Raw genomic sequence first — 27557 nt, forward strand, 5'->3', positions numbered from 1 at the left:
TGGGTGGGGATATCTGGTCAGCATGGACGGGTTGGATTGAAGGGGCTGTTTCCGTGCTGTACATCTGATTCCATAACTAATAAAATGCTTTGGCGGCCTAATCAGTGTTGTGGTGTAGGAAGTGTGGTATTTAACCTATATACAACAAGGTCCTACAAAGGCATTGTGAGAATGAAGAAATAATATGTATTCGGGATGTTGACTGAGGGATAAGTATTGTTTGGGATAGTGAATACTTTCTCTTGTTTTACTTCAAGATTGATTCGAAGGATTTTTACAGTGACCTCAGAGGGCAGACAAGGAACTTAGTTTAGCTGATCAAAAAGACTGTACTTTCTGCAGGACAGCACATCTGAATTGAACTAGTGTCACCCTTGACCTTTGTTTCTCTGGAATGGGACTTGAACGTGGTGACTTGTAACTTGGAGTTGGGAATTTTATCAAATAAGTCATGGGCTGACACAGCGTAACTGAAGAGTAAATTTAATGAGAATCCAAGGATGAAGAGCAGTTTTTTGTTTTTGATGCACTTTCTATATAAAACATAGAACATTACAGCGCAGTATGGGCCCTTTGGCCCTCGATGTTGCACCGATTTGTGGAAGCAATCTGAAGCCCATCTGACCTACCCTATTCCATTCTTGTCCATATGCCTATCCAATGACATTTAAATGCCCTTGGTGAGTCTCTTACTGTTGCAGGCAGTGCTTTCTGCTCCCCTACTACTCTGAGTAAAGTAACGACCTCTGACATCTGTCCTATATCTATCACCCCTCAATTTAAAGCTGTCCCCATGTGCTAGCCATTACTATCCGAGGAAAAGGGCTCTCACTGTCCATCCTATATATGTCTCTCTGTAACCTATAACATCCTTCGTCACTAGCCACAACTCCACCAACCTTACTGTCATCCGCAAATTTACTAACCCATCCTTCTTTGCCCTCCTTCAGGTCATTTATATAAATGGCAAACAACAGTGGACCCTAAACTGATCCTTGTGGTACACCACTAATAACCGAACTCCAGGATGAATATTTCCCATCAACCACCATCCTCTGTTTTCTTTCAGCTAGCCAATTTCTGATACAAACCGCTAAATCGCCCTCAATCCTGTACCTCCGTATTTTGTGCAATAGCCTACAGTGGGGAACCTAATCAAATGCCTTACTGAAATCCATATACACCACATCAACCGCTTTACCCTCGTCCACTTGTTTGGTCACCTTCTCAAAAGAACTCCATGAGGTTTGTGAGGCACGACCTATCCTTTACAAAACCATGTTAACTATCCCTAATCAACTTATTCCTCTCAATGATTATAAATCCTATCTCTTATAACCTTTTCCAACACTTTACCAACACTTTACCCACAACCGAAGTAAGGCTCACAGACCTATAATGTCCAGGGTTGAATCTACTTACCTTCTTGAACAAGGGAACAACAGAAGCTGTCCTCCAGTCTTTTGGCACTATTCCTGTAGACAATGATGATATAAAGATAAAACTGTATTATCTGAAGCTGTGGTGGAGGTAGATTGATTACTGATTTAGAACAGGAATTTGGATGTGTGTGATAGTAGGAACTTTAGTAGGCCCAAAGAAAAAGAGCAATGGATAGTTTCCAACAGTTAGCACGGGCTTGATTAGGTAAATAGACTTCCTTAATGTGCTGTAAGATTGTGAGGAAAACGTTTAAGAGAATAGCAGTTAAATTTGTAAAATAGTTATGCAAAATTTGTGTTGGAGGGTGGAGAACTATTTAAAGGTCATAGTGAGAGAATAATCTATCGTACAGGAAGATTAGTAATGGCACTGATTTAGCAATTATATTGGTTAAAAGAGTGTTTGACTCATGAGATTTCATTAAAATTACTTTATTAAAATTTGTTTTTGCATCACAGAATCCTAGCATAATGGAATAGATTGTTCATCAGTCAACGAGCTCATTATCAAGATATCATGCGACAACTGATGGTAGAAGGCAAACTACTTGTTAAGTAATTTCTATAGTGTGTAAGTCACAAGGCAGTTGCAGATGAGGGTCATTTGTTCAACTCGCCCATCTGGACAGGATCCTAAAATTCAGTTGCTTTGTTTATTTGTTTTAGAATGATTCTGTAGCAGTCCCCTCCATTGTTCTATTAATTTGTGATGGGTTGGATGGGACGTGGGGGTGAACTGTTCATTCTTGATATTAACAACCCTGAAGAAATTCCTCAGACCAGTCTAGTATTTGCTCATTTAGTAGATCAAAGTGATTGAAAGCCTTGCATAAAATAACAATTTTAGTTTTAAAATAAAATGGAACAGAAGTTGGTGCAGAATGTAATGAATATGGAGCAGGGCATGTGTGAAGGTAGCCCTCGTACTCAATTGTCTTAACTGATGGCATTTATAATGTCCCATACCCGGAATTAGGTTAAATTTATTTTTTGGTACTGAATGCATATATAAAATAAGGTGCTCAACTGAGGTCCTTCTCATGGCCAGGCAACCTACTTGCACTCATCATCTTGCCTTCTGCCAAGTTACTTGCGTCTACTTCTGAAGTCTAGCAAGTGGAAGTGTAGCCCAGTAGAAATGAATGTTGCTTCAACTCTTCCTTCATAACTTAGACAAGGACCTTTTCTTCTTGTATGTCCATCCTCCCAACAGTATTCTAGAAACAAGGGGTGCAAAGAGCTGTATCCATCCTGTTCAGCCCCACATAATTGCCACTTTACATAACATTACATTTGCTCGTATGAATAAGTGCATTGTAAATTGGGTGTGGACTATTCAGGAGCTTTGCAAACTGGTACTAAGGATGTTTAATCATAAATCAGAGCAGTGGGTCAGCAGCAGTATTCTCTTTTGAGTCCTGGGTTTGCATTTCAAATCTTATTCCAGGGGATTTCAGTATGGCATTGTTTCAAGTCTTTGACTTTGGACATGAAGTCTAAATCCCCTCTGCCCTGCGTTTAGGGACTGTTTCAGAGAATAGGAGATGTTTTTCCTGGGTTATATTCAACATTTGTACTTCAGCAGTGACTGTCTTCACCGTTATTGCATTGCAGTAGTTGGAGTTTGAGTGCCACATTTCCTACATTGCAATGATGACCACGCCTCAAAGGTTATTTTCTTTGGCATAATCCTATAGTGTCCTTGAAATCACTAGATGTGCTGTGGTTCTGTTTGCCGAGCTGGAAGTTTTTGTTGCAAACGTTTCGTCCCCTGTCTAGGTGACATCCTCAGTGCTTGGGAGCCTCCTGTGAAGCGCTTCTGTGGTGTTTCCTCCGGCATTTATAGTGGCCTGTCCCTGCCGCTTCCGGTTGACAACCGGAAGCGGCAGGGACAGGCCACTATAAATGCCGGAGGAAACACCACAGAAGCGCTTCACAGGAGGCTCCCACGCACTGAGGATGTCACCGAGACAGGGGACGAAACGTTTGCAACAAAAACTTCCAGCTCGGCGAACAGAACCACAGCAACGAGCACCCGAGCTACAAATCTTCTCTCAAACTTTGATCACGAGATGTGCATTAGATCATGCCTTATGCCAGGAACACAGAGTTCTTGACACTTAGAATGTAGAACTGTCCAGGCCCTCTGGCCCTCGAAGATCCTGCTGTAACATCAAACTAACCTACATAATGTACATTTTAATGTCATCCATGTGCCTGTCCAAGAATCACTTAAATGTCCCTAACGTACATGACTCTACTTTCACTGCTGGCAGTGCATTCCTCGCACCCACCACTCTCTGTAAAGAACCTACGTCTGACATCTCCCCTAAATTTTCCTTCAAATAATTTGCTTAAAAATTATGCCCCTTTGTGATAGACAACTCGGCCATGGGAAAAAGTCTCTGGCTGTCCACTCTATCTATACCTCTCATCATCCTGTACGTCCTCTATCAAGTCACCTCTCATCCTCCTTCACTCCAATGAAAAGAGCCCTAGCTCTCTCAACCTTTCTTCATAAGACATGCATTCCAGTCCAGGCAGCATCCTGGTAAATCTCCTCTGCACCTCTCTAAAGCTTCCACATCCTTCCTATAATGAGGCAACCAGAACTGAATACAATATTCCAAGTGTGGCCTAACCAGGGCTTTATAGAGCTGCAGCATAACCTCGTGGCTCTTAAACTCAATCGCCCTGCTAATGGGGATTAGCATACGCCGCCTTAACAACCCTATCAACTTGGATGGCAGCTTTGAGGGATCTATGTACATGGACCTCAAGGTCCCTCAGTTCTTCCACACTGCCAAGAATCCTGCCTTTAACCCTGTATTCAAATTCAAAATTCACTTCCAAAGTGAATCACTTCACATTTTTTCCAGGTTGAACTAAATCTGCCATTTCTCAGCCCAGTTCTGCATCCTGTCGATGTCCAGTTGAAACCTACAACAACCCTCCAAACTATCCACAACCACTCCAATCTTTGTGTCATCGGCAAACTTGCTAACCCACCCTTCCACTTCCTCATCCGAATCATCTATAAAAATCACAGAGCAGAGGTCCCCTGTGGCATGCCACTGCTCGCAAGCTTCAGGCTGAATACTTTACATCTACCACCGTCCTCTGTTTCCTATGGGCGAGGCAATTCTGTATTCAGACAGCCAAATTTCCCTTTGTTCCATGCTTCCTTCCTTTTCTGAATGAGCCTTTCATGGGGAACCTTTTCAAAAGCCTTGCTAAAATCCATGTACACCACACCCACTGCTCTATGTCACATTCTCAAAGAATTCAATAAGGCTTGTGAGGCATGACTTGCCCCTCACAAAGCCATGCTGACTATCTCTAATCAAGCTATGCTTTTCCAAATAATCATCAATTCTGTCTATTAGAATCCTCTCCAATAATTTGCCCACCACAGACATACAGCTGACTGCTCTATAATTCCCAGGATTATCTCTATTCCCTTACTTGAGCAATGGGATAACATTTTCCACCCTCCAATCATCTGGTACTACAGTGGGTAGTGAAAGCGCAAAGATCATTGCCAAAGGGTAACAATATCTTCCCTCGCTTCCTGCATGAACCTACGGTATATCCTGTCTTGCCCAGGGGACCTATCTATCCTGATGTTTTTCAAAATTTCCAGCACATCCTGCTTCTCAACGTCAACCTGTTTTGAGCACGTCAGACTGTTTGTTTCATGCTGTCCTCACAAACTACAAGGTCCCTCTCAGTAGTGAAAACTGAAGCAAAGTATTCATTTAAGGACCTTCTCTACCTTACCTTACCCCCAGGCACAAGTTCCCTCCACTATCCCTGATCGGGTCCCAGCCCTCTGACCATCCTCTTGTTCCTTAGATAAATGTGGAATGCCTTGGGGTTCTTCTTAATCCTACCCGCCAAGGCTTTTTCATGCCTCTTACTAGCTCTAAGTCCATTCTTCAGTTCCTTCCTGGCTACCTTGTAACCCTCTAGAGCCCTGTCTGATCCTTGCCTCCTCAACCTTCAGTAGGCTTCCTTCTTCCTCTTGACTAGATGTTTTACATCCCTCTTCATCCCGAGGTTCCTTCACCTTACCATCCCTTCCTTGCCTTAATGGAACAAATCTATCCAGCACTTGCAGCTAGTGCTCTCACAACAACCTCCGCATTTCTGTTGTGCATTTCCCTGAGAATACTAGTTCCCAATTTATATTCCACAGTTCCTGCCTCATAGCATTGTAATTCCCCCTCCCCCAATTAAATACTCTGCCAAACGGTCTGCTCCTATCCTTCTCCTTGACTATACTAAAGTTCAGGTGTTCTTTTTTTTGAGGTTCTTACACACTTGATGCAACTGCAACTTTTGTGAACAAGCAATATTTTATTAAGCACAGTACCATACAAGCTTTCGAGAAACCCTGAACACCCTTCGCCATGCATGTGTGGCGTGTCCAGGGTAGCACCCCAATCAAAGGAAACAGTCCTTCCTTTCTACAAAATCTTCACATCAGTCAGTAATACTCACAAGACAGCCCTCAGAGTCACCTGCCACTCAAGACACAATGCAGTGACCACCTCACCTCCAGGAGCAGTGTAATGCAAATCATCCCTTAATGGCCAGATCTGGTGTGAATTGTATTTTTTTTTAATTACAGGGAGTAGTCAAATTCCAACTGTAATGTTCTTATTGATTTCTGAATAGGGGATGAAAATGTAAATCTGCTTTTGAATGGCAAGGAAATGGCATTGTAAATGGGTCTGAATAATAGGAAATAATGTAAATGTCTCACAATCTACCTGTAAGTCAGGCATGCCACCCTAGCCACAGGGCATTCAATTTCCTGCAGATCAACAGAGCAAGTTAACTCTTTAATATCATACAGGGAGTTGTGATCACTATCACAGAAATGTTCTCCCACCAATAGCATTCTGTGCTTGTTTTTCTCATAGCATCTTGTGTTTTTCATTGATTGGCCAACATTGTCATTTTCAAACTTGGACAGGATCATGGCGAATGCACCATATTTGCAGGGAATTCCCTGAACAGAATTTTTTTCTTAAGCCTGATGTTCTAACACAGATGTGTTGGGGTGTTTTCCTGAGGGACTAAACCAGTTCCTTTCTTGCCAGAGCAGATTTCTGTGCAGTCTCCATGTTGGTCGTGTTAATAATTTGAGGTTGGTCAAAGTAGAATTGTTCAGCTGGGCCATAACCTTGTGTGGCTCATAAACCCCAATATAGCATGTTAAGTTGGACAGCCTGTTTCTGTTTCCAAAGAAAGGGATCTAATTAATATTATGGAATATATTGCAATACCTTCCCACATGTCTGCAATGTGCAGTCTTCCCTTGCCATCTTGTATTTACAGCTGAAAAGTATTTAATTAGCTGTGTGGTGCTTTATGATATCTCAATTGTGAAATGCACTGTACAAATTTGAACTTAGTTTTTCTATCCAATTGTGTAAAATTACCAAAGAACTTTTGGGGCACAGGAGGAGGGAATTTGGCCTGTGTGTCTGGACAGGCTTGCCAAATTCCCTTAGTGCCTTTCTCCTGTTTTCCCCTGTAGCCCTGCATATCTTTTTTAGAGAATTGTTGAATTCATTTTTGAACTGGGCTTCCCACACTCTCGCGTCATGCATTCTCAACCTTAAACACTCGGTGCACAACAGTGATGTGTGCTGAATTATAGTGATATGTTCAGTTTGTAGTGGGCACTCTGGCAATACAAAAATGCACTTATTGTACATGTATCATTAGTTTAGTTATTAAGAGTTTATATTGGGAAATTGACTCAGTAATATACCTTAGCGAAGGTATTTTACTAACGAACACAATTATGTGGAGGCATGTAGTAAGGTCTGGAATGTGTTGGTGATAAATTGAGTCCAGTTCTGACGGAGTTTTTTTTGGATTCATTCACGGATATTGGTATCACAGACTAGGACCAGCATTTACTGCCCATCCCTGATTGTCTAGAAGGCAGATAAGAGCCACCCACCTTGCAGTGGGTCTGGAGTCACATGTACGTAGACCATGTGAAGTTGACCTTTTTCTTCCCAAAGGATATTAATGAACCAAATGGGTTTTTTTCAACAATAAACAGCAGTTTCCTGGTCAGTGCTAATGGATGAACCATTGGGAGAGCAATCCTTAGCTAGAAACTTACATGTCATTCTAGCTGATAAATTTAAGACTGACCAGTCAACACATTAAATACAAATCTTCACTATAAGATTGAATCAATTACTGGCACAGGTACCGATAAATGGGTTAATCTAGTCACTACTTTGTTCGTTATGTAATTGCAAGGAAACCAAGATTGTGAACTAAGTATTCCAGGAGAGCTGACCTTTAAGAATCATAGGTCAAATGGAAAAGGAGGTAACGTAACTCTGAAGTAAACAAATGAGATAAAGGTAATAGACAAATAGGTGCAGGAGTAGGCCATTCTGCCGTTTGAGCTAGCACCACCATTCATTATGATCATGGCTGATCATCCACAATCAGTATCCTGTTCCTGCCTTATCTCCATAACCCTTGATTCCACTATCCTTAAGAGCTTTATCCAACTCTTTCTTGAAAAGTATCCAGAGACTTGGCCTCCACTGCCCTCTGGGGCAGAGCATTCCACACACTCTCCACTCTCTGGGTGAAGAAGCTTCTCCTCAACTATGTTCTAAATGGCCTACCCCTTATTTTTAAACTGTGTCCTCTGGTTTGGGACTCACCCATCAGCGGAAACATGCTTCCTGCCTCCAGAGTGTCCAATCCTTTAATAATCTTACGTCTCAATCAGATCCCCTCTCGGTCTTCTAAACTCAAGAGTATACAAGCCCAGTCGCTCCAATCTTTCAACATAAGATAGTCTCGCCATTCTGGGAATTGACCTCGTGAACCTATGCTGCACTCCCTCAATAGCCAGAATGTCTTTCCTCAAATTTGGAGACCAAAACTGCACACAATATTCCATGTGCGTCTCACCAGGGCCCTGTACAGCTGCAGAAGAACCTCTTTGCTTCTATACTCAATCCCTCTTGTTATGAAGGCCAGCATGCTATTAGCTTTCTTCACTGCCTGCTGTACCTGCATGCTTGCTTTCATTGACTGATGTCAGGAACACCTAGATCTCGTTGTATTGCCCCTTTACGTAACTTGACTCCATTTAGGTAGTAATCTGCCTTCCTGTTCTTGCCACCAAAGTGGATAACCGCACATTTATCCACATTAAACTGCATCTGCCATGCGTCTGTCCACTCACCTAGCCTGTCCAGGTCACCCTGTAATCTCCTAACATCCTCCTCACATTTCACCCTGCCATCCAGCTTTGTATCATCAGCAAATTTGCTAATACTACTCTTAATACCATCATCTATATCATTAATGTATGTTGTAAAAAGCTGCGGTCCCAGCACTGATCCCTGCGATTCCCCACTGGTCACCACCTGCCATTCCGAAAGGGAGCCGTTTATCACTACTCTTTATTTCCTGTCAGCCAACCAATTTTCAGTCCAAGTCAGTACTTTGCCCCCAATACCATGTGCCCTAATTTTGCTCACTAACCTCCTATGTGGGACTTTATCAAAGGCTTTCTGAAAGTCCAGGTACACTACATCCACTGGATCTCTCTTCTCCATCTTCAGAGTTACACCTCAAAAAATTCCAGAAGATTAGTCAAGCATGATTTCCCCTTCATAAATCCATGCTGACTCTGACCTATCCTGTTGCTGCTATCCAGATGTGTTGTAATTTCATTCTTTCCCACCACTGAGGTCAGACTAACTGGTCTATAATTCCCTGCTTTCTCTCTCCCTCCTTTCTTAAAAAGTGGGACAACATTAGGCACCCTCCAATCTGCAGGAACTGATCCTGAATCTATAGAACATTGGAAAATGATCACCAATGCATCTACGATTTCTAGAGCCACCTCCTTCAGTACCCTGGAATGTAGACCATCAGGTCCCGGGGACTTATCAACCTTCAGACCTAACAGTCTCTTCAACACCATTTCCTGGCAAAATAAATTCCCATCAGTTCAGGTCCTTCAGCCACTATTACCTCTGGGAGATTGCTTGTGTCTTCCCCAGTGAACACAGATCTGAAGTACGAATTCAACTCTTCTGCCATTTCTTGGTTCCCCGTAATATATTCACCTGCTTCTGTCTTCAAGGGCCCAATTTTAGTCTTAACCATTTTTTTTCCTTTCACATACCTAAAAAAGCTTTTACTATCCTCCTTTTATTTTTGGCCAGTTTACCTTCATGCCTCATTTTTTCTCTGCGTGCTTCCTTCTTAGTTATCCTCTGTTCTTTAAAAGCTTCCCAGTCTCCTGTTTTCCCACTCATCTTTGCTATGTTATACTTTTTCTCTTTTGACTTTATATGTTTCTTAACTTCCCTTGTCAGCCACGGCCACCCCTGCCTCCTCTTAGGATTTTTCTTCCTTTTTGGAATGAACTGATCCTGCATCTTCTGCGTTATACCCAGAAATATTTGCCATTGTTGCTCCACTGTCATCCCTGCTAGGGTACTGCACCATTGAACTTTGGCCAGCTCCTCCCTCATAGCTCCATCGTTCCCTTTATTCAACAGAAATATTGTCACTTCCGATTGTACCCTCTCCATCTCAAATTGCAGATTGAAGCTTATTGTATTGTGGTCACTACCTCCTAATGGCTCCTTTACTTCGAGGTCCCTGATCAAATCCGGTTCGTTGCACAACACCAGAACTAGAATTGCCTTCTCCCTGGTAGGCTCCAGCACCAGCTGTTCTAAGAATCCATCTCGAAGGCACTCCACAGACTCCCTTTCTTGGGGTCCAATACCTTCCTGATTCTTCCAGTCTACCTGCATGTTGAAATCCCCTATAACAACTGTAGTAAATCTTTGCAACAGGCCAGTTCAGCTCCTTATTCAACTTACACCCTACATCTAGACTACTGTTTGGGCGCCTGTAGATAACTCCCATTAGGGTCTTTCTACCCTTAGAATTTCTCAGCTCTATCTATACTGACTCTACATCTCCTGATTCTAGGTCCTCCCACGCAAGAGACTGAATATCATTCCTTACCGACAGGGCCACCCCACCCCTCTGCCCATCGGTCTGTCCTTACGATAGCATGTATAGCTTTGAATATTCATTTCCTGTCCACTTGAAGCCACGTCTCCGTTATCCCCACAACAGCGTAACTGCCAATTTCCAAATGAGCCTCAAGCTCATCCATCTTATTTCTAATGCTTCGTGCATTCCTATATAATATTTTTAATTTGAGTAAGAGTTTTAATAAGAGTAAAGTGGGAAGAGTGAGGTGGGAAGTTAACTTCGTAAATCAGGATGGAATCATTGTTTGGATTGTGCATAAATTAGGAATTTAAAGCAACTTGTTGTAAAGACATGCAGTTGCAGAAGTTATTATTCTTTGGGCAAATCAAGCATTTTTGGTAATGTATACATACAGCACAGTTAGGACAGTTTTATAGAACAATATGTTGAGAACCTAGGCTAATTAAGATCAAGTTACGTGTAATAAGATGCAATTCACTAGTGTTCTTTTTATAGTTAAATATCCTCGAGGGAAGACTGATCATAATGTAGAATTTCAAGTTCAAGTGGGTGTGGGTCAGTCTGAAGCTAGGGTCTTACATCTAACAAAGCCAATTGCAGGATTTGGAGGGAGGAGTTATCTCCAATAACAAAGTTAGATTCAAAGATATGACTGCAGATAAGCAATCATAAACATTTTATTAAATTCACTGTTCTCAACAAATATGCATTACCTTGAATAATAAAACGTTCCACTGGAAAACTTTTTTTTTATTTGTAGGACACTGGCATTGTTGGCTAGCCAGCACTTAACATCTGTCTCTAGTTGTCCTTGAGAAGGTGGTAGTGAACTGTTGCAATCTATGTGCTGTAGGTAGATCCACAATGCCATTAGGAACGAATTCCAGGATTTTGACCCAATGCCACTGAAGGAATAGAACATAGAACAGTACAGCCTGGTACAGGCCCTTTTATCCTACTCTAAGATCCAACTAACCTACATACCTTTCATTGTACTACTTTCCATGTGCTTATCCAAGAGTCATTTAAATGTTCGTAATGTATCTGACTCTACTACTACTGCTGGCATTGCATTCCACACACCCACCATTCCCTGTGTAAACAACCTACCTCTGACATGTCTCAACCTTCCTCCAATCACTTTAAAAATTATGTCCCCTCGTGATAGACATCTCGGCCATGGGGAAAAATAGTCTCTGGCTATTCAGTCTATCTATGCTCTTCATCATCAGGTACGCCTCTATCAAGTCACCTCTCATCCTCCTTCACTCTAATGAGAAAAGCCCGAGCTCCCTCAACCTTTCTTCATAAGATATGCCCTCCAGTCCAGGCAGCATCCTGGTAAATCTCCTCTGTACCTCTCTAAAGCTTCCACATCCTTCCTCTAATGAGGCAACCAGAACTGAATACAATATTCCAAGTGTGGCCTAACCAGGGCTTTATAGAGCTGCAGCATAACCTCGTGGCTCTTAAACTCAATCGCCCTGCTAATGGGGATTAGCATATGCCTTCTTAACAACCCTATCAACTTGGATGGCAGCTTTGAGGGATCTATGTACATGGACCCCAAGGTCCCTCAGTTCTTCCACACTGCCAAGAATCCTGCCTTTAACCCTGTATTCAAATTCAACCTTCCAAAGTGAATCACTTCATGCTTGAAAAATGTGTTGCTGGAAAGACGCAGCAGGTCAGGCAGCATCAAAGGAGCAGGAGAATCAGGCATAAGCCCTTCTTCAGGAATGAGGAGGGTGTGCCAAGCAGGATAAGATAAAAGGTATAGAGGAGGATGTTTTGTCACATCCTCAAAGACTTCAGCAAGGCTTGTGGGGCATGGCCTGCCCCTCTCAATGCCATGCTGACTATCTGTAATCAAGCTATGGTTTTCCAAGTAATCATATTTCCTGTTTCTCAGAATCCTCTACAATACTTTGACCACCACAGACATAAGACTGACTGGTCCGTAATTCCCTGGATTATCCATGTTCCCTTGAATAACCTTTGCTACCCTCCAATTGTCTGGCATTACTTCAATGGTAAGTGAGGATGCAAAGATCAACATCTTACTTCGCATCCTGTAGTAACCTAGGGTATATCCTGTCTGGCCCAGGGGATTTATCTATTGTTACATTGTTCAAAATTTTCAGCATACCCTCCTTCCTCACATCAACCTGTTCGAACATATCAGTCTGTTTCATGCTGTCCTCAGAAATGTCAAGGACCCTAAAGGTTGAGGAGGCAATATCAGTCAGGGCTCTAGAGGGTTACAAGGTAACCAGGAAGGAACTGGCTACTTACTAAGTTTGCCAAGGGCATGAAGGTCGTTGGAGGGCTGTTGTAAGTTGTAATGGAACTATGACAAGATGCAGAACTGGGCTGAGAGGTGGCAGATGGAGTTGAACCTGGCAAGTGTGAAGCAATTCTCTTTGGAAGGCTGAATTTGAATGCATAATACAGGGTTAAAGTGAAAACTGAAGCAAAGTATTCATGAAGGACCTCCTCCGACTTGAGGCACAAGTTCTCTCCACTATCCTTGATTGGTCCTACCCTCACTCCTGCCATCCTTTTGTTCCTCACCTAAGTGCACAATGTCTAAATCCTACCCACTAAAGCTTTCTCATGCCCCCTTCTAGTTCTCCTAAGTCCATCCTTCAGTTCCTTCCTGGCTACCTTGTAACCCTCCAGTACTGTCTGATCCTTGCTCTCTCAGCCTTAAGTAACCTTCCTTCTTCCTCTTGGCCAGATGTTCCACACCTCGGTTACCCAAGGTTCCTTCACCCGATCATCCCTTCCTTGCCTCAGTGTGACAAACCTGTCCAGCATTATCGTCAAATGCTTTCTAAACAACCTCCACATTGCTGTCGTGCATTTCCGTGAGAACATCTGTTCCCAATTTAGGTTCCCTAGTTCCTGCCTAATAGCATTGTAATTCCACCCCCCCCCCCCCCTCCCCATGAATATAATAAAGGTTAGGGAGTTGTGATCACTATCACCGAAATGCTCTCCCACTGAGATCTGACACCTGGCATGGTTCGTTGCCAATTACCAAATCCAATATGGCTTCCCCTCTAGTCAGCCTATTGACATTTTGAGTCAGAAACCCTTCTTGGTCACACCTGACAAAAATCGTTCAAATAGTTTGGATGGAACAAAGTAGGTTTCAGTTAATATTTGGCAAGTTAAAGTAACCCATGACAACAACCCTGTTACTTCTGCACCTTTCCAAACTCTGCCTCCCAATCCGCTCCTCCGTGTCTTTGTTGCTTTTGGAGGATCTGTAGAAAACGCCCCAGTATAATGATTGTGTTCCTTGCCTGTTTCTGACTTCCACCCATACTGACTGTGTGTAGACGAACCTTCCTTGACGACTTCTCTTTCTGCAGCTGTAATACTATCCCCAATTAGTATGCCCAACCCCCCCCCCCCTTCAATTCCTTTTGAAACCTCAACCCTGAAACATCCAACAATCTCTCCTGCCCCTGTGATGTCCAAGTCTCCGTAATGGCCCCAACATCTTGTTCTAAGTACTGATCCATGCTCTAAATTCATCATCCTTATTTCTGATATTTCTTGCATTTGAGTGGCAATACATTTCCAAGTTAGGATGGTGAGTGGCTTGGATGGCAACTTGGAGGGTGTGGTGTTCCCATGTATCTACTGCCCTTGTCCTTCTAGATGGAAGTGGTCATGGGTTTGGAAAATACTGTCTGAGGATCTTTGAATTTTTGCAGTGCATCTTGTAGATAATACATACTGCTGCTTCTGACCGTTGGTGATGGAGAGAGTGGATGTTGGTAAATGTGGTGCCAATCAAACTGGCTGCTTGGTCCTGGATGGTGTCAAGCTTCTTGAGCTTTTGGAGACCTGAACTCATCCAGGTAAGTATAAACAGCGATAAATTCAAGGAATTAAAAATAGTATCAGCTTAAAAGAAAGGGGTTACAGTGCCAAAGCAGCTCTAAGCTTGATGGAGCGAATTTTGGTATTAGCAAAGATGACTAAAATATTGGTAAAAGGAGGAAACCATATCTAAAACAGATCTTAAAAGTTTCACAAATGTGTAAGCTAAGAGATTTCTAGAAGTGTACATTTGATCACTTAGAGACAGACAAGACAAATTGCAATCGAGAATGAAATAAACGGCAGACAGTCAATGTATTGTATCAGAACCCACACTACGAAACACCGAACATACTTGAAATCGAGGGGAAGCAAGGATCTAATGTCACGACTGAACGAGGAACACACAGTCCTTCACAAAATAAGTGTGTAAGTTCACTGAATTTGAAGGTTTGCTTTCAGATGTTTTGTCACCATTCTAGGTAATATCAGTGAGAGTCTCTGGTGAAGTGTTGGTGGTACGTCCCGCCTCTGTTTATCGATCTTAGTTTCTTAAGGTGGGTGATGTCATTTCCGGTTAGAGAGGCGGGACATACCACCAGTGCTTCACCAGAGACTCTCACTGATGATGTTACCTAGTATGGTGACGAAACATCTGGAAACAAACCTTCAAGCTCAGCGAGCTAACTTACATACTTATCGTCAACCTGAGCTACAAATCTTCTTAAAAATCTCCTCCTTCACAAAATGTATAAATCTAAATGAGACCACCAGAATGACCAACTTTCCTGACTTGTCCAGAGGAACACAAAGCAATTCACAACAGGGTTGTCACAACAGGGCTTATTAAAACAGTAAAACAAATAGTCATAAAGATGTCTAGCATAGAAACAGACTCTTCGGTCCAACCTGTCCATGCAGACTAGATATCCTAAATTAATCTAGTCCCATTTGCCAGCAGTTGGCCCGTATTCCTCTAAACCTTTTATATTCATATATCCATCCAGATACCTTTTTTAAATGTTGAGATTGTACCAGCCTCACCACTTCCTCTGGCAGCTCATTCCATACACTCATCACCCTCTGCATGAAAAAGTTGCCCCTTAGCTTTCTTTTTATATCTTTCACTTCTCACCCTAAACCTATGCCCTCCAGTTCTGGGTTCCCCCACCTCAGGAAAAAGACTTTCTGTTTACCCTATCTATGCCCCTCATAAACCTCTGAGGTCGCCCCTCTGCCTTCGATCCAGGGAAAAAAGCCCTAGCCTATTCAGCCTCTCCTTATAGCTCAAATCCTCCAACACTGGGGTTGTCCTGCTCCTCCCCACCCACCCCCTCAACCCACATACACACGCAAACGCACCTCAGACAAGGCAAAACACTCCGATACAGTATAGTTTTACCTGCTTCACTTTTATTCCTGGCCCTGGAGGGAGAGAGAACAATCGCCCACATGCACAGAGACATGAGTTATGGTCTTCTCTAGAACAGTAGTTTCTCAATGAACTATATAATAATTTTACAGGGAGGAGTGTCCAGATAAGGCAACATACATATTGATTGGGTGACCGTTTACAGTCGGCGTGTGCCAGTAGTAAAGATGAAGCCATCTGCTGTTAGACAATGAATAACTGGCTTCACATAATGAATCCTTTTCACCTTGTTAACTGACGTTACATGCAAGAACGCTACCTCATCCTGTTGAATGGCTTCATGTAGTGACTGCTTTTCCACCTTGTTAATCCATTACCCTTGCCTCCAGCACCCCATTGTTAACTATAAGTTCTTATCTGATCTGAGTCATGCTCAGCTGAACCTCTTGTTTCACAAAACTCAGAATTTGATTCTTTCCCTGCCTGCATATATCCTATACACATTTTCACTGACAACATCCTTGTAAATCGGTTTTTGAACTCTTTCAAGTTTCTCAGCATCCTTCCTTTTGGAAGGAGACCAGAATTGCAATATTCCAAAAGTGGCCTAACCAACGTCCTGTACAGCTGCAACACGACCTCCCAACTCCTGTAACCAATACTCTGACCAATAGAGGATAGCATACCAAATGCTGCCTTCACCATCCTATCTACCTGCGACTCTGCTTTCAAGGAGCAATGAACCTGCACTCCAAGATCTCTTTGTTCAGCAGCACTCCCTAGGACCTTACCACTAAGGTATAAGTCCTGCTAAGATTTGCTTTCCCAAAATGCAGCACCTCACATTTATCTGAATTAAACTCCATCTGCCACTCCTCAGCCCATTGGCCCATCTGATCAATTGTCAGACACTTGAACAAGAGCCATGAAAATAGAGGATATGTAGTTTACGTAACTTAAACTGCCCCCATCCTTCAAATACTCCATCCTACTCCAGCATGTACATGAAAAGTCATGATGAAGACAGATGTCAAACAATTTACCAATGCACTATGAATCGTGAAAGATAACCGGCAGGGTAGACAAAATTCTGAGGATCAAAAATCCAAACCATTAGGGGGAAAGTTTATTTTCTTATCATCAGAGTCGTCATAGCATGGGAACTGACCCTTTGAGTCCAACTCATCCATGTGGACCAAGTGTCCCATACTAAACTAGTCCCACTTGCCTTCGTTTGGCCAATATCGTTCTAAATCTTTTTTATTCATGTATCCAAATATCTTTTAAATGTTGTAACTGTACCTGCATCTACCCACTTCCTCTTGCAGTTCATTCCACTCTGTGTGAAAATGTTGCCCCTCGGGTCCCTTTAAATCTTTCTCCCCTCACCTTAAAAATATGTGCCCTAGTTTTGAGCTGCATAACGCTAGGCCCTTTTTGATTTTTACTATGCTACCTTCTGTAGGGGAGTGAACGTTATTTTAAGTCGATGGTCGATTAGGTCAACTTAGGTCTGTGAGTTCGTTCGTGCGCTCTTGGTCTTTCTGCTTTTATTCCACATGAGAAATGTATGCTTCCTGTCTGCAGGCTCTAGATGTTTCTTCTCATTTCAATGCTTGGTTATTATTGTGACGCAACCAATCGGGCAGTTGTCAGGCAGTATTTCCTTAACTTGAAAGGTTCTTTGTGCTGTTAAATCTTGATTCCTCAGTCTTAGTGCTTCCAAAACACCGCATTTTACACAGCTCAACAATGTGCCACACTTGTATTTCCAATTTACGAAGCTTTCCTGGTATTCTATCTGCATGTTTAGCTTTCATTCTCATTTTATTGTTCCATAAAAAGAAAATATGCAATCACTTGTGAGAGTTGTGGAAGTTTAGAGGTATTTTAATATTGGCTGCATCTGTGACTAATGCCACAACTACTACATGTTTACAAGTAAGGCTTGCTCTGTTTGCACCTTATTTTACTGCATACAGTTAGTCCACTCAACTAAAAAAAGTTTGCACTTTGTGTAGAGGAAATGCAACCAAGTTAAAATTGATTTCTGGGATGCAAAGTTTGTTCTTCTTGGGAGTTGAGAAGAATGCAAAGTGATCTCACTGAAGTGAATGACCTTTTTCACAGAGCTGCACAGGCTTGATGGTTTCCAGTGCTGGGAGGGCTAGCATTAAGCGATTATCTCAAGGTAAAAACTGAAACTATTTGGGACTAAGATGAGAATGTTTTCACCAAGCTAGCGTGATTCTGCTTCTTTACTCAGCTATAAATACTATCTGTATTGAGTGTAATGTCAGCTAAGATTTTTTGGGTACCATGGAATTAAGTGATGTGTGAATAGGCAGTAAAATTGACCTCGTATTGAAGATCTTTCACAATCTTGTTGAATGACGGAGCAAGTCAAAGGATTGTATGGCTTACTCCTGTTCCAAACTGTTGGGTTCTTACTATGTTCTTTTTTGAGTTATTGATTGTAAAGCTCCATTCTGAAGCCACAGCTGTTTCACAACCGCTTTTTAGCGAATGAACAGTTTATATTTCGCTCAGTATCTATTCGAGCAGTAAGTATACAGGAGACGTAGGGCTGTGGTCTCTCAGGAAAAAGGAACCTGCACTGGCTGTTGGCATCGTTCCTCATTCTTTGATAAGAAATAATTTGTTTTGCGTCTTCGTAGAATCATAGAATGCTACAATGTGGAAACAGGCCATTTGGCCGAACAAGTCCACACTGACCCTCGAAGAGTAACCCATCCAGACCCATTCCCCTACTCTATTACTCTACATTTACCCCTGACTAATGCACCCTAACCTAGACATTCCTGAACACTATGGGCAATTTAGCAAGTCACCTGACCTGCAAATATTTGAATTGGGGGAGAAAACCAGAGTACCCAGAGGAAACCCACGCAGACAGTGGGAGAATGTGCACACTCCACACAGATTGTCACCCAAGGCTGGAATTGAACCTGGATTCCTGGTGCTGTGAGGCTGCAGTGCTACCTGCTCTCACACAGAATAGTGCTCGGCTGACTGAATTGAAACCTTCTGAATTGGAATATTTTACCTCCAAAGGGCTATAGATGCCTCGTCATTGGGTGTATTCAGGGCTGACATCGCTAGATGTTTGCATTCCTAGAGAGTCAAGTTTCAAAGTGAAGTTGAGATAGAGGTTCAGCCATGATTTGGAGATGCCAGTGTTGGGCGAGTGTGTACAAAGTTAAAAATCACACAACGCCAGGTTATAGTCCAACAGGTTTCATTGGAAACACTAGCTTTCGGAGCACTGCTCCTTCATCAGGTGGTTGTGGAGTACCCACAACCACCTGATGAAGGAGCTGCGCTCCGAAAACGAGTGCTTCCAATTAAACCTGTTATACTATAACCAGGTTCAGCCATGGTCATGTTGACTATGGAGCAGATTTGAGGCAATAAATAGCTGTTCCTGTAGGCGTTTTGACTCCAAACGTGAACAGGGTTTCTGTCCTCAAAGATGAGGCCAGACCTGCTCAGTTTCTTCAGCCTTCTCTGTTCTGATTTCTTCTTCTGTTCAGTTCCAACTACCAGTGTGTCCATTCCAGATGGAGAGGAACACCAGCTTTCTCCTTGCTTCCACTTTGGCACAAATTAAACCTTTATGATAAGTGCGCAAATAAGTGGCCACTTTGTTACCCAGGTTTTCATCAACATTTCCATAATACGCAGTCTGAAGGGAATAGACTCACTTATTGGAGTGTTGACATTCTGAAAATACTCCAGACTGTTTGACACTCAGCCAACACCCTGAAGGGAGTGATTTGCACATTAGAGAAATGTGTTTGGAGAAAGGGCATGCCAGAAGACTGAGTTATTAGGATAGTTCTTGTTCTGCATTTTTTGTGTATAGTTCCACTCTGAATACAGTATTTTAATCTGCGCGCACATAAAACTTCTGTTCTCTGACCAGTTCTCTCAAGATGCTCCATTCTTGGAGCTGAGGTGTAGTGTGTGAATTTTAAGCCAACTGGGGACAGATATGTCACTCATACACTAGTGGAAAAAATTCTGTACTTGTATAGCATTGAGGTACTAGCTTGTTCCTGCCTAGCATTGAGTTCAGCGCTGGTGGCTGCAGGTACCCACCGATTATAATACAAAAAAGGATACATTTGGGTACAAGTGCATTTAGTGAAAATTATAGGTAGGTTAGGTTGCAGACTTTGAATGAGAAAGTTTAAGTCTTGATTTAAATTTACGTCCTTTAAATGTATTTACTTTCAAAATTGCAAAACATTCAACCAATACCTCACTGTACTCATGTTGTAGGAAAACACAAATGTTTCTGGTCTCGATAGATAGAGATTAAATAAATCCAGCTTGCTGCTCCAGGTTGCTTCCTCTACAGTATCTTGTGCAATGACAGTTCTTATAGTCCTAAGGAGTCACGGATTCTATCAGCAGACTTCTTGATGTGGAGGTGCTTTTGTTGGACTGGGGTGGAAAAAATCAGAAGTCTCATCAAACAGGTTATAGACCAACAGATTTGGAGATAGTAAGGACTGCAGATGCTGGAAGTCGAAGTTGACTAGAAGTGAATCTGGAAAGGCACAACGGGTCAGGCAGCATCAGGGGAACAGGAAAGGCACAGGGGGTCAGGCAGCATTGGAGAACCAGGAAAGTTGACTGAATGGTCCCGATATGAAACATCGACTTTCCTGCTCTTCCAATGCTGCCTGAACAGTGTGCCTTTTCCTGCTCCACTTTATAGCCCAGCAAGTTTATTTGAAATCACAAGGTTTCAGAGCGCTCCTCTTCCATCAAGTGAAGTCATTTCATTTGAAGGGGGAAGAGCGCTCCAAAACCTTGTGATTTCAACTAAACTTTTTGGACTGTAACTTAGTGTCATGTGACTTCTGACTTCAGCAGACTTAGCAGAATCTAGCAAACTTAAGCTGCTCCAGTGTATTACTGTAATTCAGTGGGTAACACTAACCTTTTGCAGTCAGAAAGATTATGGGCTGAAGTCCTCCTTGAGAGACTTGAGCAAGAAATCTAGAGTGATGTCATCCAGTAGTACTGAGTGTGTTCCACACTGTTAGGAATGTGGTCGCTAATATTAGACACCATTTGGATGTGCAAGATCCCATGGCACTCTCTTTCAAAAAAAAAAGTGCGGGGTGTGGGGTTTCTCTATTGTCCTGCCCTGTATTTAGCTGGCAACTAACCAGCAAAAATAGATAGTCTTGGTCAATATCTCAGTGCTTCTTTGCGAGAGCTTGCTGAGGTGCAAATAGGGTGCTATATTCACACTGGGTCGGATGGGGGTGGTTAAGCTCAGTTGGCTAGACAGCTGGCAGAGTAATGCCAACATTGTGGGGTCAATTCCTGCACCAGCTGAGGTTACCATGAAGGACTCTCCTCCTTAACTTCTTCCTTTGCCTGAGATATGGTGATCTTCAGGTTAAATCACTACCAGTTGAGTCTCGCTAATGAGAGAGCAGCTTTATGCTATGAATTATGGCAATTTTAGCTTTATTATAACAGTGACTACATTTCAAAAGTACTTGCCTAGCTGTGAAGCAGTTGGGACATCTGAGGTTGTGAAAGATGCTGCAGGAATCACAGTCTGTCATTCCTTTCACTGTGCATTGTATTCAGCACGTTTCTGACCCTGAATCTGCTTGGACTGAGGTTTGAGATTAATACCTTACTTTTGAAGTGTTTACTGAGATTACCCCCAATTAGTTATATGTACACTAAATCCATATTCCATGGTTCAATGTCAGTCAGTTGATCATATATGTTTGGAAAGAATCATGGATTACTGAGTGAGTTTTAAAATTTATAAGGACACTAAAACGCCGATTGAAGGATCTCTACTGCCACCTTCTGATATTCTAATGTTATTGAGGATTGCAGTTGCATTTTTTTTTAAAAGATACTTTAAGGTAGTTCAGAAACAATTTATGCCTTTGACATCTTCTGCACATCCCAAAGTGCTTCAGAAACAATGTTTTATTTCTGGAGTGTAGTCACTGCTTTCTCACCAAAGTATAGCAACCGATAACAAGGTTCCGCCAACAGCATTGTAATAAAAATTCAGTTGATTCGCTTCTTCCATGCTTGTGGGTCAAGTGTCAGAGACCGAGAAATTGCCTATTGATTTGTTAACAGTGCCACAGGATCTTTCAGCATCAACCTGGCTTAATAATATTTCATCTGAGACACCTCTTTAGACAGTTCTGCACTGCCTCCATGTAACACTGCCAGCCTCTGTCATGGGCTCAGATTTCTGGAATGAACTGTGAATGCACAATTATCTGACTCTGAAATGAGAGTTCTAACTGACGTTCAGAGAATGATGAAAAAAAATGTAATTGTTAGCTGATATGAAAGTGATTTTTATTTCATCCAGTTTGGTTTTACAACAGTGACCCAAAAAAGCTGCAAGTCTATTTCCTTTGATTTTTTTGTGTGCGCGCGCTTGTGTGGCTGTCTGTTTCCTTGGTTACATGGGAATATTTTCTCTTCCTTTAGTAACTGCGTTTCTGAACACATTGACTCCAAAGTTCTATGTGGCATTAACAGGAACGTCTTCTCTCATATCAGGACTCATATTAGTAAGTATTATTCCTATATATTTGGAAAAATGTTTTTTTCATTGAATTCTAGAATTCTGTACCTGGTCACTTTACACTATTCCCTGTTGGCTGTAGTCTCCAGCAAGGAGCGATTCCCTTAGCAATTTCTCCAAAAAAACTTGTTCTTTTCAAACGTGTTTCCCATTTTGTTGGAAACGGTAATCATACACGATTTATTTTATTTCTAATTCTGCTAACTCATTAGCTTATCTCCTAGATTAAATTTGATTGTGAGGTGTAGTTTTGGGTTGGAGTTGATGGGCAGATTATATTTCATCTAGTGACAAAATTGAGATGGGAGAAGTAAAATAAAAGTAGGAAGCATTTTTCACTGAAGCTTGCTTCACTATCCTCCAATAGATTGTGAATGAAAGGTGTCACTTCAGTTTTTCCAAAACTGAGATTGGTAAATTTCTGTCAGACATGGTTTTATTGGTCTAAGTCAGTATGGCATTTTCCAAACCCACAACTTCTACTATCTAGTAGGACAAGGACAGTAGGTGTATGGGAACACTATCACCTGTAAATTCCCCTCTGAGCTAATCACCGTCCTGACTTGGTACAAATTGCTGTTCCTGCAGTGTCCCTGGGTCAAAGTACTGAACTCCCACCCTAACAGACTTGTGTCTGTACAATTATGAACATTTATGATATTTGGAAGCTTGAGTTCTAAAGTGGAGCAGCAATTTATTACTTTTATTTTGTGTATTCAGGGAAGAATGTAGTTTAAATTTCATTTTTGAATTCAGAGAGTGGCTATGGTATGTATGAAGTTTGTTTTATATCCATCTAAATGAGGTATTTAATATCCTTGGTGGAGAATATTTCACTGCATTAACAGCAAGGGTCAGTGTGGATTTGTTGGGCCGACGGGCCTGTTTCCACACCGTTGGGGTTCTATGATTTTTGGAACCTGCCAAAAACTCCACTCCTTTCCCAATATCATCTCAAACCCACTGTCCCTGATTACTCACCACATACAATATCCGAGTGTCGTATTGAGCTTTACATTCTGTATGTTGTTTATTGCCAAGAAAACATTGACAGTCATTTATATAGAACCTGGTGCTTCGCAGGAACATTATCAAACAGACTTTGGCTCCAAGTCATGTGAGGACAAACATGTAAACCAAGAGCTTGGATTTCAAGAGCACCAGAAGAGGACAAAGAATAGAGAGGCACAGAGATTTCGGGAGGAAATTCTATGGAGTATAGGGGCTGGACAAATGAAGGCAGCTTCCCCGTCTTCACAATGCGCACTCACACACCTCCCACATTAAAACTAGGCAAAAATTCATGGATGTTTCTAGCTCTGGTGAAAAATTTTGGAAGGAGCTGTGGCTGATCCATGACTTGAAGGACCAGATTTTGCAGAAATAGTATCAGTGAAAACATCAGTGCCTGCCGTCATTATTCCTCTAAATTGGAGTGCAACTTGAGGGATTGACATGTGCGCAGTTAAACATCAATCTCTGATTTCCATGTCAGTGATCCAAATTTAATTGTTTAGAAATTAAGCTGACGAGCTGTTTATGCTCTTCATATTGCTATGAAAGCCCTTGCAAGATTGCTTATTGTTAAATAGGTTTTTAATGATTACTAAGTTCATAATTATTAGTCTTACTATTGTCGTGTCATAAGGACATTACCTCTCTTCCGGGGGGGCCAAGTTTCAAGTCCCATCTGCTCCAGAGGTGTATCATAACGTGCATGAACAGATTGATAATTAGATTAGGTTCCCTACAGTGTGGAAACAGGCCCTTCAGCCCAACAAGTCCACACCGACCCTCCGAAGAGTAACCCATCCAGTCCCATTTCCCTCTGACTAATGCACCTAACACTATGGGCAATTTAGCATGGCCAATTCACCTGACCCGCACATCTTTAGACTGTGGAAGGAAACCGGAGCACCCGGAGGAAACCCACGCAGACACTGCTAAAATGCGCAAACTCCACACACACTGTCACCCGAGGCTGGAATCGAACCTGGTACCCTAGTTCTGAGAGGCAGAAGTGCTAACCATTGAGCATTAATTAAAAATATCTGTAAATGTGATTAGTCTCTTGGTCATCCAAACTTAAATATTGGTAGTTACAGGGTAAGGGTGATAGATTTCCTTTCTGAAAGGACGTTGGTAAGTCAGATAGGTTTTCAATGCCAATTGACAGAGGTAGCGAAACATGGTCATCATTTGGCCAGCTTTTTATTCCAGGTTTTTGTTGAATTCAAATTTAACCATCTGGTGTAGTGTGCTTTGAATCATGTCCCTGGAGCATTAGCTTGGGGTTCTGGATTACCAGTCCAGATATTACCACGATTAAATTGGTCTCACTTCAATGAGGTGCAAGCCACCACAGCCATTCTTTCATTTCAGGTTGAAACTAATTAGAAAGTTCTGTCTGCTGTCAGTGAGAGGTTAGATTCAGGCAGATGAAGTCACCTATCTAGTTAGAGATATTAGGTACTCAGAATACATTGTCAGAGAAGTTTAAACACAATTCTGCTCCTCAGGCCTGGTAATCATTGCAAATTTTAAACCAACCAGGAAGAGGCGCCTGTTGCCTGTAGATTGAGGCAGAGAACATAACTCTTCAGACACACTGGCTGCTCCCTTCCCCACCATGTAGCATGCTGACTGCTCAAACAGATTCATTGGAGTCATGTTTTCAAATTATCTACTTAAATTCTTCTGAAAGCAATCATGGGCTAATTGTTCCCATGAGCATTAGCTGGAGCACATTACCTCATAATTTATATAATCTTCCACAGCTATTTTAAAAAATTCACTCTTTTTAAACCATGCCAGATGCATTTTATTTCAATGGTGATGATGTACAGATTCACTGCAAAAGTCACAAGAAGCTGAAAGTTCAGCCGGTGAATCAATGCCAAGGGTGAGGAATGTGGGGCGTAACAGCGCTGGTCCCAGCTGTGATGCCCTGTCCCTCTCTAAAGCGACACTGTGTGCCCAATTCCATGGATTTACTTCAAACTCATTCACATTCATTTGTATGTGGGTTGGTGGCTTGTGAGCCCACTTTTCAGCAGTGCTGTGGGTTGTTGAAGTGGTGGAGTCCGGTGAATGAAAAAGGCAGCAGCGGCAAAAAGAAGGTTTTGTTCACTCGTAAATTGATGCAAGGAGGTTAAATACAAGCCACTGCTTACCGTTTTCTGACCTTGATAAAAGTAATGGAAATATAATGCTTAATTCTGTGACCAAATGAGGATGCAAACGAGATTTCATTTATTTTTAAAAAAAAAGCAACAGACATTTGTATTTCCAGAGTGACCTCACCTCAAGACATTTCCAAAGCTCTATGCAATCAGTAAGAAATGATTAAAGTGTAGTCATTGTTATAGGAAATGTTGTGACCAATCTAAGCACATCTACCTCTAAATAACAGTTTGTAACAGGGCTGTTGGTGAAGGGATAATTGTTAGCGAGAATACCCTCATACCGGATGCTCTTTAAGACTGACCTTTGTGCTTTGAGAGGGCAAGTATGGCTTCAGTTTTAACATCTGATTAAAAGACCGCACCTAAAAAAGTCCAGCCCCTCAGTGCTACACTGGGAGTGTCAGATGAATGTAGGAAATAAGAGGAGTAAAGCCCCAGTCAGGCTGTTCCAACATAGCTACAACACTGGTATCATCTAACACAGTGTAAAACTGCCCAGGTATGTCCTGCACACAAAAAGCAGAATAAATTCAACCCAGTCAATTACCATCCCATTTGGATGACTCACTAAAGTGATTGAAGGGATCAAGACTGCTATTTAATAGCAGGAGAAAGCGAGGATTGCAGATGCTGGAGATCAGAGTGAAGAGTGTTGCTGGGAAAGCACAGGTCAGGCAGTATCCGAGGAGCAGGCGAGTCGATGTTTCAGGCATAAGCCCATCATCATTTAAGAGCACTTGCTTAGCAGCAGTCTGTTCACTGACACTCCCCTAGTCTTCTGTCAGGACCACTCAACTCTTCATCAACTCTTTATCAGAAATAAGGTGGGTGAACTTAAGGCGTGGATCGGTACCTGGGACTACGATGTTCTATGTTCACGGGCTCGTTACAGCCTTGGTTCAAATGTGTACTAAAGAGCTAAATACCAGAGATGAGGTGCAAGTGAATGCCCTTGACATCAAGGTTACATTTAACAGAATCTGGCATCAAGGAAACTTAGCAAGACCAGAGACATTCAAGAGAGGAAGCCTCCCTGCTGGTCAGTGTCATTACTTAACACGTAAGATGGTTGTGATTGTTGAAGATCAGTAATTTCAGCTCCAGAATGTGTCTGCAGGAGTTCTTCAAGGTAGTGTCCTCGACTCTGGCATTTTAAAGTGTTTCATTTAGTGACCACCTCTCTATTGTAAGATCAGCAATGAGTATGCTTACTGTTTACACGATGTTCAGCACCATTTGTGACTCTTGAGATACTGAAAAGTTCATGTCCAAATGCAGCAAGACCTGAACAATGCCAAGGCTTGAGCTGACAATTAGCAAGTAACATTAATTCCGCACAACTGCTACGTAATGATCGTCTCCAACAAGAGAGAATTGAACCATTATCTTTGACATTCAGTGCCATTGCTTCTGTTGAATTCTTCCACGATCAATGTCTTGGATCTCAGAAACTGAACTGGACTAACCATCTAAATACTGCGGCAACAAGAGCATGTCAGATGCTAGGAATTCTTGCTGTGAGAAACTCACCTCCAGTATCTTCAAAGCCTGTCTACCACCTACAAAATTCAAGTCAGAATGTAATGGAATATTCATTGGTCTGGATGGATGCAGTTACAACTGCAGTCAAGAAGGTTGACACCATCCAGGACAAAGCCGACTTGAATGGCACTACACCCACAAACAATCACTCCTTATGCTACGGCTCAATGGCAGCAGCATCTCCCATAGATATGCATTGCTGAAATACACCAAGGTTCCTACGACAGTGCCTTCCAAACCGGTGATCCCTTATGTCTAAAAGGACAAGTGCAGCAGATACATGGGAATACCATCATTTGCAAGTTCCTCTCAAAGCCACTCACCATCCTGAGTTGGAAAGAAATGCCATTCCTTTAGTGTTGCTGGGTCAAAATCCTGGAACCCAGTCTCTAACAGCATTGTGGGTCTACCCACAACTAACAGATTGCAGTGGTTTAAGGAGGCAGCTCACTGCTATCTTTTCAAGGGCAAATAGGGATGGACAGTAAATGCTGTCTCAACCACTGAAACCAATATCCCTTGAA

The 27557-nt window shown here is 42.1% G+C and overlaps 1 protein-coding gene across 6 annotated transcripts in view; it reads left to right on the forward strand.

Annotated features, from left to right (window-relative positions):
• LOC122563035 (suppressor of tumorigenicity 7 protein homolog) overlaps positions 1–27557 on the forward strand; it is a 165550-nt gene that overhangs the window by 45259 nt on the left and 92734 nt on the right. For all 6 annotated transcript variants that reach the window (XM_043716367.1, XM_043716366.1, XM_043716362.1 and 3 more), the window contains one exon: positions 22210–22292. In XM_043716367.1, coding sequence (XP_043572302.1) covers positions 22210–22292 — 83 coding nt within the window. The remainder of the gene's footprint in view (positions 1–22209; positions 22293–27557) is intronic.

The sequence above is a fragment of the Chiloscyllium plagiosum genome, chromosome 26 (genome assembly GCF_004010195.1).
Source record: "Chiloscyllium plagiosum isolate BGI_BamShark_2017 chromosome 26, ASM401019v2, whole genome shotgun sequence".
In the NCBI taxonomy this organism is placed as follows: domain Eukaryota; kingdom Metazoa; phylum Chordata; class Chondrichthyes; order Orectolobiformes; family Hemiscylliidae; genus Chiloscyllium; species Chiloscyllium plagiosum.